The 12,814-nt window shown below is 38.9% G+C and overlaps 2 protein-coding genes across 10 annotated transcripts in view; one reads left to right on the top strand and one right to left on the bottom strand.

Annotated features, from left to right (window-relative positions):
* The window catches only part of herc2 (HECT and RLD domain containing E3 ubiquitin protein ligase 2), a 60,254-nt gene that overhangs the window by 1,077 nt on the left and 46,363 nt on the right, over positions 1-12,814 (top strand). For 4 of the 8 annotated variants that reach the window (XM_023954500.2, XM_023954498.2, XM_023954499.2 and 1 more), the window contains exon 1: positions 12,452-12,587. The exons of 1 other annotated variant lie outside the window; for it this stretch is intronic. In XM_023954500.2, the coding sequence (XP_023810268.2) occupies positions 12,496-12,587 (92 nt within the window). In that variant the 5' untranslated portion in view covers positions 12,452-12,495. Of the gene's footprint in view, positions 1-12,137; positions 12,323-12,451; positions 12,588-12,814 lie in introns of those variants that run through there. 3 more of the 8 variants (XM_078946287.1, XM_023954502.2, XM_023954497.2) reach the window with 2 other exon arrangements.
* nipa1 (NIPA magnesium transporter 1) lies at positions 8,376-11,871 on the bottom strand. Of its 2 annotated transcripts, XM_004068306.5 has the most exons (5): positions 11,583-11,867; positions 11,450-11,497; positions 11,241-11,331; positions 10,433-10,590; positions 8,376-10,360 (listed from the first exon to the last, which is right to left on the bottom strand). In XM_004068306.5, exons 1-5 carry the CDS (start codon positions 11,806-11,808, stop codon positions 9,852-9,854), a joined length of 1,032 nt encoding a protein of 343 aa, XP_004068354.2. In that variant the 5' UTR covers positions 11,809-11,867; the 3' UTR covers positions 8,376-9,851. The 2 variants fall into 2 exon arrangements, with proteins under 2 accessions (XP_004068354.2, XP_020558314.1); XM_020702655.3 differs by lacking the exon at positions 11,450-11,497 and having other exon boundaries at positions 11,583-11,871.

The following is a 12,814-nucleotide window of genomic DNA, read 5'->3' as shown; positions in this document are numbered from 1 at the left end:
AAGACAAAATCCAAACTTTAAGAGGTGAAGTTGGAAAATTGAAGGGAAAACATTTCATGAGAATGAGGTCATGAAAGTTGTGGAAAAAGTCAAAATTTGAAAAGAACAGAGTTGGAAAAAAATGGTGTAAAATTCTAAGAAAACAGTCGTAAAATTGTGAGAAAAAGGTCAAAACTTTCACGAGTCATAAAATTGTGATAAATTTAAAAAATTGACAAGAAGATTGTCTTAATATTATGAGTAATATTAAAATTTCACAACAACAATGTTGTTAAATTATGAAGCACAGAAGATTACATTTAAATGTAAGTATCGAGTTTTTGTTTTTGTGTGACTTTTTATATGTATAAAACTGATGTTATGTATTTTCCGCGCACTGGAAGCTACGTGCAAACGTTATTTATTCATTGATTAATTTTTTGCTAAAACGTAGAAAGCCAGCGACTATTGATGACGTCATCAAGCAATAGTAGTGTCGGAATTTGAACTCATTTTTTTTCCATATCTCACCGCTTGGTGGGATAAATTTAGGTATAGGGAGAAGCTGAATGGGTGGGGAAGCAAGTCCATTGAAGCCCATTGAGATGACTGTTGTTGTGAATTTGGGCAATATAAATATAATATAATATAATTGAATTTTATATATCATTATAGAGACCCTGCGACAGACTGGCGACCTGTCCAGGGTGTCCCCTGCCTTCGCCCATAAGTGGCCGGGATAGGCTCCGGCAGCCCGAAAGGGACAAACAGAAGAAGATGAATGAATGAATATCATTATAGAGCTGTGAAAGAAAAAGGCTGGAACAACATTTAAGAGATTTGGGCCAGATCGACATTTGACACCGAGCCTCCTCCAACTGTAGGTGGCGGACATGTGCTAGTAGCACAGTGCAGTGTGAACACCATAAGCCAAACGCTCGTTCAACAATGCTCGTTTAGTATGTTCTTGAATGCCCGCCACATGCCCAGTGTGATTGTGACTTCATGGAAAGGCTGGACTCACAATGTGAACATGCCAATTGGTTAACAATCAACCGAGTAAAGACTCAAGGTAATCAACTATCTGTTTTATGTCACAATTATTACTTGATTTCATAGCAACAACTTTTTTTTTACATTTCATACAAAGCTTTTTTATGTAAAGGGGGGAACTCTCGTAACCGTCTGTGTTTAATGTAATTTGTAATAAAATGACTGTGTATGTGTTGACTGAGTGAGTAGGCTCACGAGTATGCGTATGTCTTCCCCCACCTTTTTTTCTGCAGGTGTGTGAGCTGTGAGCCACGGAGCACCTTATCAGTGTCATGCAGAGCACCACTTCCTCTTTTCAACTGTAGATTTATGCTTTTTTAATGTAAACAGTTTCCATTTTACACAAAACTACCGGTACTCATCCACATTAACATTCCTTAAAGAACTGACCTCCATCCGTCTATCCATTTTCCAAATCTGCTTAATTCTTTTTGGGTTCATGGGTTTGCTGGAACCTATCCAGCTACTGTTGGGTGACGGGGGGCACAGTCCACCAATCTGTTTCAGGGCCACATGATCACACACACACACAGTCACACCTAGGGACACACTGGAGTCATCAGTTAACCTATGAATCTTGTTCTTGACTGTGACTCAACCTTGATTTGTTAGACCCTTCCTGGTCTCCAAGGTCATCAACTCTACTGCCGTGAGACAGAGGTTGTCCAGACCCATGTGGGTTCACCCCAGTTTGTGGACCTATGTGGTCCATTGATAGATGGACCACAAATGGCTATGTTATAATTTCCATCCATCCATCCATCCATCCATCCATCCATCCATCCATCTGTCCAGCCAGCCAGCAGTCCAAGCAAAGATGCCCAGACTTCCCAGTCACTTCCTCCAGCTCCTCTGGGGGACCCCGAGGCGTTCCCAGGCCAACCGAGACAGCACCAGTGGTGGGTGGGCATTGTTATATCAGGCCACAGCGATCGAATACAATAGTTCTGTTAGTAATTCACGTGATTTACTTTGGTTTGAAGAACCCTCTGCATTTATCCAGACTTGGGACTGGCACATGAGAGCACTGAATTGTGCCCCCTTGTGGTTGCATTACTTTTTAGTTTTAATGTACCGGTACTATTTTTAATCTGAAAGACACACTCCAATGAAAACTGTGTTTTTGGTGTTTTTATCATGTTCTTGTAGACATTTTCTCATGATGTAGGACATATAGAAAAAGCAAGAAGTTGTTTGCCACAATTCCAAAAGTGTAGGAGGTAAGACAAAAGAGGAAAAAAGAAGAAAGAATACCCCCCATGTCTTTATTTCAAACACAAATGAAAATAAATACAAGATTTTTAAATGGAGAGATAAAAAAAACAAAAAAAGGGGGTGGGTTGAAGAGAAATCTTGAATGATCCCACCCCTTTTTACAACACCATCAGTGACATATTGTAGGTTTTTTTGAATACATGTAAACTCTTCCTTTGTTTTAAACCTTCATCCAATCTGTTCCATAAATCCACACCACAAATTGATGAGCACATGTTCTTTTTTGTAGTAGGAATGCCGTGATTTTTGAAGTTCCGCTGATTTCTTAAATCGTAACCCCCATCTGTGTCCTGGAACATTTGTTTTATTTTTATTGGTAGCAAGTTATTTCTGGCTTCAAACTTTAATGACTGCTGTTTTAATTTTCACTAGTTCCCATTCATAATTTCAATAAACCCAATTTTTAAAACAGTGCATTTGAATGTGTCGCATCATCCACACCATGACTTATTCAAAAAGCTTTTTTTTTACGATGTAAGAGACTGTAAATTTTTTTGTAAACTTCTACACTGTACTGTAAATGTGGTAGTTTTATGGATAAATATGTTAGTAGACGTGCTTTGTGAGTGAGTGTATGACGCGTTTTTCCCAACACTGCTATGCTTTCAGCAAGTTTAGCTCTGACTTGCTTTATTTGTGGCTTCCAGCTCATTTTGACGTCCATAATTACTCCAAGGAACTCAATTTTAGTCTCTCTTTCTAAAGCATGATTATCAATAGAAACTTTTACTTTTAAATCTGCAGTTATTTGGCGATTTCCAAAAATCATGAATATTGTTTTGTTAACACTGAGTGAAAGTTTATTTTGTTGAACTATTCTTTTAGTTTTCTGAACTCTGTATTTACTATTTTTACCACTTCCCTGATATTCTCCCCTGTACAGTGCCTTGCGAAAGTATTCGACCCCCTTGAACTTTTCAACCTTTTGCCACATTTCAGGCTTCAGACATAAAGATATCCATCTGTAATCAACAACAAGTGGGACACAATCATGAAGTGGAACACAATTTATTGGATATTACAAACTTGTTTAACAAATAAAAAACTGAAATTTTGGGCGTGCAAATTTATTAAGCCCCTTTAATTTGGGCGCAGCAAACTCTTTCCAGATGTTCAGTGAGTATCCCTGAATGATCCAACGGTGACCTCAATGACTAATGATGATAAACAGAATTCACCTGCATGTAACCAAGTCTCCGTATAAATACACCAGCTCTGTGATCATCTCAGATGTTCGTTTAAAGCGCAGAGAGCATCATGAAAAACAAGGAACATACCAGGCAGGTCTGAGATACTATTGTGGAGCACTTTAAAGCTGGATTTGGATACTAAAAGATTGTACTAAAATCTGGCAAAAGGTTGAAAAGTTCAAGATGGCCGAACACTTTCGCAAGGCGCTGTACATACTATACTTGTATCGTCTGCATATAAAAGGTATTAGATTGTATTTGACACCATGTGTATGTCATTTAGATACCAGATGAATAGTGTTGGACCCAATATTGACCCTTGTGGTACTCCACAGCTTATATTTAGCAGGGATGCTTGGCTTTATAATCTTCCAGTTGTACAAACTGTTGCCTGTTTTTAATGTAACCGTTTAACTCATATAATGCCGGTCCTCGTACTCCATTTCTTTCCAGTAAACTGTTATGATCACTAGTGTCAAAAACCTTTTTCAGATCCATGAACACTCCTACTGTGAACTACCGGTACAGACTATTTGAATAGCTTTTTTTTGTAAGATATAAAAGCACTGTAGATTTGTATTATACGTATTTCCCCAAACTTCTACACTGTACTGTAAATGTGGTAGTATTATGGATGTATTTATTAGTAGACGTATGACGCGTTTTTCCCAACACTGCTATGCTTTCAGCAAGTTTAGCTCTGACCTGCTTTATTTGTGGCTTCCAGCTTATTTTGTCGTCCATAATTACTCCAAGGAACTCAATTTTAGTCTCTCTTTCCAAAACATGATTATAAATAGAAACTTTTATCTCTAAATCTGCAGGAATATGGCGATTATCAAAAATCATGAATTCAGTTTTGTTAACATTGAGTGAAAGTTTATTTTTGTCGAACTATTCTTTTAGTTTTCTGAACTCTGTATTTACTATTTTTACTATTGTACATACTATACTTGTGTCGTCGGCATATAAGAAGTATTTGAGTGTACTTGATACTAAGTGGATGTCATTAATATATAGGATGAACAGTATTGGGCCTAATGCTGACCCTTGTGGTACTCCACAGCTTAATTTTAGCAGGGATGACTTACAATCTTCCAGTTGTACAAACTGTTGCCTGTTTCTAATGCAACTGTTAAACTAATTTAATGCCGGTCCTCGTATTCCATTTCTTTCCAGTAAAATGTTATGATCAATGGTGTCAAAAACCTTTTTCAGATCCATGAACACTCCTACTGTGAACTCCTTATTATCTGTGGCATTTATAATGTCTTCAGTTAGTTGCGTAATCACCATGGATGTTAAACTATTTTTTATAAAACCAAAATGGTCGTTGGACATTATGATACGTTTCTCAACAAAATTTTCCAGCCTTGTGAGGAAACGTTTTAGAGTATTTTTGAAAACTGGCTGAGTAAAGACACTAGTCTGCAATTTGTGAGTTGGTGTTTTTCCCCCTGATGTGTGCGATAGAATTACTGTAGCTTTTTTTTATTTTTTGTTGTGTGTGTGTGTGTGTGTGTGGGGGGGGGGGTTGTTATAGAAGGGGGGGGGGGGGGGGTAAATCATAAAGCATCATAAATCATGGAGCAACAACAAGTTGCAACAAGTGAGTGTTTATGTTCTTCTGGGGTGGATGAAGACAAATCCAATCAAACTTTATTCATAAAGCAGGGCTTCTCATACTTTGCTCATCTCGAAGCGCTTTAACATTTAAAACAAAAACAACACAATATTGCAATAAAACCCAACCCACCCTTTACCCTTCCCACTCCCCTCCCTCTATGACACATGACCAAATGATACTTATACTCGTGGAATACTTAAACTTTTCGGGTAAACCAGAGAGCAAAGCATTACAGTACAATAACCTACAAGACTAAAACTAAAAGCATCTCTCTCATTTTCAAAATCGTGATTAAAATTTTAGCTTTTTCCTGAAATTCCTACTTGAAAGTCAGAAATTCTGCCCCCCCCATCCCCTCCAAAAATATCTAAAATACATTTCTTTAATTTAAAAAACAAGGGGTCTGAAACATAAACATTTAGAAAAGGAGCTAGAACATGACGAAACCAGTGGGAAAAAAACCCAAAATACAAAATCCTACAAGCTAATGATCTGACAATAAGCAGACACTGAACTTCACTACAATTTATTACACTAAAAATGAACTCAATTAAATTCATCTGTCCCCCTTTAAAGTCCTACAACTCATAACAGAACATAAAATAACCCCATAAAATAAATGTCACCTAAAAATAAAAACCCTAACTACTTCATCGATTAAAACACATCCCTCTAACCCCAATATTTTATTCTTTTTTTCCCTTGGTTGATGGTTTGCCCTCCGTGGTGGTGAGTCTTTAGGGAAGGATTTATTTTTTGAATAGGACCCTTTGAGGAGGCTTAGCAAATTGATAAGCACACTTCAAAACAGGGACCTTGACAGGGCCAGCTTTGGACGGGCCAGCGCTAGATGGGCCAGCACTAGACGGAGCGGCGCTGGACGGGGCTGCTTTGGAGGAGTCTGCTTGTGTTTTTCCCTCGTTCTCCCTCCAGCAGTCTATCTTTGGTTCTATGCTGTTTTTCTTTATATTAGACCTCAGATTTGTCCACAACGCCTCTCCTTTGGCCGTCTCGTATTTCGACTTCCATTCTGCCATTTTCTGCCGCTTCTCATTTTCAGCATACAGAGATGTTCTCCGTAGCTCTAAATATTTATCCTTTGCCTCAGCGAGTTGAGCCTTCAGAGACTTAATCTCGTGTTCGTGAGCGCTGCAGATATTCTTGTGCTTTTCTTTCATGGCATTTATTTCTTCCTGGAATCTGGCCTCCAACTCTTCACCTTTGTAGTCTTTGCTGAATGCATATTTTTCTACAAGGGCTTTGAATTTGAGTTTAAATTGTTTCGATTCGAATGGAAGTTCACTACACTTCTTTAAGTCATGCATGCAACACTGAAAGTCTTTTTTCAGGTTTTGATAGTTTGCAAGCGACTTCTCCCTCGCTGATTTAGACCCCTTTAAACTTTCCTGCAATGTAGCTTTTTCATCTGTAAGCTTCTTAATTTGGTTCTCCATTTCTTCCAATTTGGCTTGTGTTTCTTCAGATCCCACCTCTTTTAATTTATTCTTCATTTCAAGTAGATTCTTTTCCAATTCAGAAACCTTTGACTGTAAATAAAGGTTTCTGCCGTCCAAGGCATTAATGCGACAGTCAGAATCAAATTTGCAGCTCCGCAGTGCATCAATTGTTGTATCTTTCTGTTGCATACAGCGTTTTAATTCTGACACCTCATCTTTGAAAGATTCAATCAGCCCAAAGTATAATTCACTTTTGTGCTTCCTTATCACGTCTCTCAAGTCCTCTTTATCTAATTCATGATATCTAGCTTCCACTGCTGCCTTGTACTTCTCCTGCCTTAGAGCCATTTGGAATTTCTCGCTTTCATCTGAAAAAGTCGTCATCAAATCGTCAATTTTGGAGTCTTTTTCCTCACAGGCAGTTGTCAACATTGCAACTTTGTTTCCCAGCACTTCAGTTTGACGTTTCAACTGCTTAATTTCTTTGGACGACTCTTCCTCAAGCCTGGATAATTTCCCTCCATATTCAGCTGCTGTGTTCTTCACGGCCTCGTCTTTCTCGTTTTGTAACCGTGTTTTTAATTTCTGCACAGCGTTCTGATGTTTTCTCTTCAATTCTTCAACTTCCTGTTCATGGGAAGCACGCATTGTTTTGATTGTCCTGTCATGATTTACAGTCAAGGTCTCCAATTCCTCTTCCTTGGCGATTCTCTCCAGAAGGATTTCTTTCCGTGATTTTTTCACATCTGAGACCCTTTTAGAGAGTTCCACCTCCTTGTTGTGTTTTTCTTGGAGGTCTTCAAGCATTTTCCTCAAACGTTCATTCTCTACTTCCAACTTGCCCAGGTTATTTTGATAAATTTCCAAATTTTCGTGAATTATTTTATCGTATTCACTTTTGACAAGTTTATAGATTTTAGTGTCACTAAAATCCTGTTTGTTTGTTGCTGCTTTTCGACTTGCCATTTCTGGGTTTTGCAGTGTGATCCGAATGAACTGTTTTTAACTGTATTTGTTGCCTTTACCTCTTTTTTGCACGCTTTCTGCACCTCTGTCTCTCTTGGACTCTTTCTCCAGTTCTAGACTACTAGAGTTAAGTTCTTCTACTGACCTATATTTATGTCTTTTAGCTGTCTCACAAACGGTGCAATATGACACAATAACGCACACAAATGATGCAATATGACACAGTAACGTCACATTGCTGGCACACAAAATGATGCAATATGACGTAATTAATTTTTGTGTCGCTCCTCACCCAATTTGACGCCCTCCTTTGAGTGGTGACGTCAGTTGACGTGAAAAGGCTACCCGACGAATCTGCGCATGCGCAAGTCTTACGTCACTTCCTCAATGTGGCGAGTTATTTGATTTATATTTACTCCAGTAACTTTCATATTTTTTTCCCTCTCCCAACTTTGTTTCTACATTGTAAACGCAACACGTGCCACCATTTAAAAAAAAAAAGCTTTTACTGAATTCTCAATGAAAACATTTGTACGTACGGTGGCCGGCAGGTGGATGCCAGAGAGATCAGACAGAAAAGTCGCAGCAAGTCCACGCGCACATATGACCACATCTTTCACTCACTTCGGCATCCGTGCGCACAAATGTTTAAGCTCTCGGTTTTATAAAACCATACACATAGAATAATTAACCGTTTGTTTAGTGGGGATGAGGCCTAAAATACTCATTTTTTTGTAGATTGTGAAGTGTGCAAATCAAAAGATACTACTTTATCAGATCTAACAAAATACACCATGAGTGGCAGGTGCAGACCATGAAAGTCCAAACTAGGTTCACTTCTCTTTTATTTTTGAATAAACAATAGGATTAGTAGTTTTGCCATTTATTTAGTTTTTTGAACATAGGTGATCTTACACCAGTAAGATTTATTGACCACTGTTAAGGATTTATTTTGAAAGGAACTTCTTTGTGCTGCTGTCAAAAATAATATAATAAAACATTTATAATGTATTTACTATAAATATTTATAAGCTACATTTTATAAATGGATAACTCAATGGGAACAAAAGTATAAATAAAAAGTATTTTTGGCTCTTTTGCTGTTTAAGGTTTCAGACCTCTGCTTGTGTACACCCCCTTACAAATTAAGGTGGTTAATACAACATGGTTAAGAAAAAATCTTTTCATTCCTCTAAAAATCTGAGTTTCTTTATTTTAAAGTAAACCCCATGCACAATAGTGAATTGAACCCTCTTCATTTGTTTTATTTTAAAGGTAATCTTTTTCCTTCCTATTTAATTACTGAACAGCCTTCATAATTGACTGCTGTTATGAAAGTTATGAAATTATTTTTATTCATCAGTAAGCTTAGGTCACAACCTAATCCAGTCTTCTTTCTCATTTGGACTTTTCTGCTCTGTCACAGACAAAAACACTTCCATAGACTCTCTGGGTAAAGAGTTTATGAATGTGTGAGAAATTTAGTTTTAAATTCAAAATAAAATTATGTTTTTTAATATGTACTTTAACTATTGTCAATATTACCGGCCACCTGAAATTTTTACAGACCCTCTACAATGAAAATCTTTTTGTTGTAGTAGCATTTTGTTCTCATCATGGACTAAAGAACCTTAGATTAAAACTGCTTTCTAAAATTCAAATGGTGGTGAATCAGTAGCAGATGAAAAAAAAAATGCAGTTTGAAAAAGCTTGTAGCAGTGAAGCTACAAGCTCCATTCTGATGCCTCCACTTGTAGACGACTAGATCCGTGAAGGTCTTTGTTTTTCTCGTCTGACATCTGACTCTAACCTGTACGGCTGGACAGATCCAAAATTGCTCGTCATTTTTGCTGCACCGCTAATATTAGCTTTGGGTTATGAGGGGCTGTAAGCTAGCAGGAGAGATAACATATTAGTCATACACAACTGGCATTTCAATCCCAAAAGAACTATAGCACAAGAAGTTAATTAGCAAACCATAATGATGACCGTCTGCTACGAGGTGTCTTTGAATAATTCAAAGAAAACTGAATAAATCAAAGTGGAGGAGGAAGACAGATGGGCACTGGGAGAAAGAGACTTCCTCTTAAAGCTTTGAGGGAAGCGCTGGCTATTTAGAGGAGAGACAGTTAAATTATTAACTACGTTTTACCACATATGTGATTATAGCCAGAGATGGCTCAGGCTGACATCATAACTGCAAGTCTTCTGGATAATCTTTGATGAGAAATAAAGGAATAAGCTAATAATAGCAAGTAGAAAACACATACAAGTTAAATTCACTAAAAAAAATAAATTTTTTCATTAGTTCATCTTATCCTTGGTTGGCTCCTTCCTCCAGGAAATCAAAGCGGCCTGGGAAATGCGTAGTAAAACCACACCGACGCACACCACAGTTAAACTGCAGAGCATGGCCAGACAGTCGGTTACAGCAAGTGCAGTCCACTCTTTAAAGAGAATCGCAGACGCAAAAATCACAGAGGATGTGAACGCCACATAGTAGATGGCATCAAAAATGTTGGAGCTGAAACACTCCAGCGCCTTATTGATGAAGTAGAACTGTGTGAGGATGCTGACGGCCAGCGTCCCCAGAAGGCCCAGGAGGAGAGCCAGCGCCTCGCCGCTCGCTGCGCCTCCCCCGAAAGCATCCGGGGCCACCAAGCCCAGTCCTTTGCTGCAGGGTACTGTGAAGTTCCCCAGGAGGGAACAAATGCTGACGTACACCAGGATGTTGGATGTGCCATGAGCTGGAACAATCCACACGATCAGAACGATGAGCAGGACGACCACCAGGAGGATGTAAGTGACGAACACTGTTGAAGGAGGACATTAAAAAGTTAGGTTATTCTTCTTTTGACAGTTAAAAAAACAGTTTGATTCCTTACCTGGGTCAAACAGCCTCTCCTCAAACTCTGCTCTGGAAGTTGCTTCTGCTTTGGGGGAATGAATGATGAGCACAATGGAGCCGCAGCAGCATAACAAACAGCCCAACTTCCCAAGGATGTTCAAATGTTCTTCCAGGATCCAGGAGGCCAGCACAGCTCTGCATCAAAACAACACATGCACATGGATGGATGGATAACACTGTATTCATCCCCATGAGCAGAAATTCAGTTGTACCCATCAGACAGAAACAAACATATTAGATAAAAGAACGTAAAAAAACCCAGAACATAGCCTGCACCTAATGATGACGTCACACTATTTGATTGGCTGTGCGTTGGTGTAACAGTGATAGATCTGGATAAATCCACAGAAGAAGAAATTGGAAGTTCTGTTGTAAACAAAGCTCCGTCATAGAGCGAGATGACCTTCTAAACTGGCTTTTATTAATGTTATGATTATTACTAAGTTATAGTTTTTTTTTTAAATCTGTGTGCCCAGTGCTTTATCATTGGCAGAACTGACAGGGATGAAGGGTTAGGATTGGGTGAATACGTGCTAACAACATTTAGACGTGCTAAATTCATTCATTTTTTCGGTGTGTCTGAAACGAGTCGATTACCTTTACAGCAGTCACTAAAATCTGTAGTGTGTAATGTCCCCACTTTTACCGGCCTTTTGTAGACTTTGGTTATGATGACTTAAAGAAATATTGCTCGTAGGCTTTTTAAAACGAACAATTATTGTCCTGGTCAGCAAAATGTTTCAAAAATACCCAAGAACATGTCAAATAGTTGAGCATAAACTTACCCAAACAAAACGCCAAGGGCTCCTAGAGGCGTAACTATGACCACAGGGGCCACATTGTACGCCAGGAAGTTCCCAATTTGTCCAATTATCACTAGTACGAGATGAAATGACATAAATTTTATGTTCTTTTAGGAAAATAATGCAAAGTTCTGAGTCATTTTCTATAAAGATCAGCATCTAAAGTTGATAAAACACAGCCTCATACTCACTGCACAGAGTGCCACTCCACCAAACGAGGTCAGTGACATAGGACACACCTGGAAGACATTTTTTTTTTCACTTAGTTGGTCACTTTTTATTTTCACCTTTTGACAGACATCCTGTCACGTGCGTCCTCCTTACCTTTCTCACGTGAGCGGAGAATCCCCTTTTTCTGAAGCACGAACGTGCAGCCATTGACGAAACTCGACAAAACCGCGATGACTATTCCCGCAGTTTCAGAGGAAGCGACGGGCAATTCTGAGCCGTCCGCCATTAAAGCATTTTGAACTTTGACATCGACTATCACACAGCCCTTTTGTGTCGTTTTGTGTTTTCCATCCTCCTCTGCCTTCGTCCCGGTTCCCATTGGTCCTTCCCACCAATGACGTAAGCGAAGACAACCATCCGAGAGAGGTCCCCCCCCCTATTTTAAATAATTATGTATTGTATTTGTGTAATATAATATTTAAAAATAGATATTATTGTTTATGAAAGATTAACCTTATGACAGTTTTGGGATAGTGAAAAGCGCGAGGTTACAGCGCCACCCAGTGAGCAATTGTATTAAAATCCTATGCGGACCCTCCCCCTTACGTCCCTCCTAATAGAGACGTTCACCTTATAATACCATTCAGTCTACATAGGCGGAGCTACGAACAACTGCCTCAAAGAAGACGGTTCCCGCCCCTGCTAAATGTGGCGGTATAGTGCATTAAACATTTTTTTCCCTTCTCCACCAGGCCTACGTAATTTGTTTCTACATAACTCAGCCTCCTTTTAACTAGATGCTAGTTCGCGATCTGTCATTCAAAAACAGTTTGAAACGCCTTCGTAATGCAGAGCAACTGAGAAGACGAAAATTGATTCAGAAGTAACCACAGGTAACCTGAGAATTAATTGTCACAAACGGGCCAGTTCAGAGCTAGGATGGTCATTTGTCCGATACGGTGCAGCCGGTGCGGTGTCATGTATTCGCAGCTTGTTCAAGGCTGTCTATACCCTCACAGCAGCTAGCTTAGAGTTGGCTAACTATCGCTGCATTGGTTAGCTGTTAATGTACACCGGTTTGCCTTCCATTTGTTACGCGAATCCCAATATTGCTGAACGACTAAGACTTTGTATGTGGATCAATCGCGGTGTCATTAGGTATTTATATTTCTACTCGCCAATGTTAACTGCTAGCAGACATGCTAACGTCCTGCAATATCTTGACACATATGTTATTTAAGTCAAGGCCATAATGTAGTTTTAGGATATACAGGGTCGAAATGAATCACAGTAGACATTTTAATTATAGTAAAGAAAAAACATTATAATCTCTTTAAGCAAACCTGTCGAAAGTGAAGCAGTTTGCAAGAGATCATCAGCCAAAT

Source organism: Oryzias latipes, chromosome 4, assembly GCF_053564925.1.
Source record: "Oryzias latipes strain Hd-rR chromosome 4, Olatipes_Hd-rR_3.1".
In the NCBI taxonomy this organism is placed as follows: Eukaryota; Metazoa; Chordata; class Actinopteri; order Beloniformes; family Adrianichthyidae; genus Oryzias; species Oryzias latipes.
Note: the sequence above shows the minus strand (reverse complement) of the source record. Positions and strands in the feature narration are given on the sequence as shown.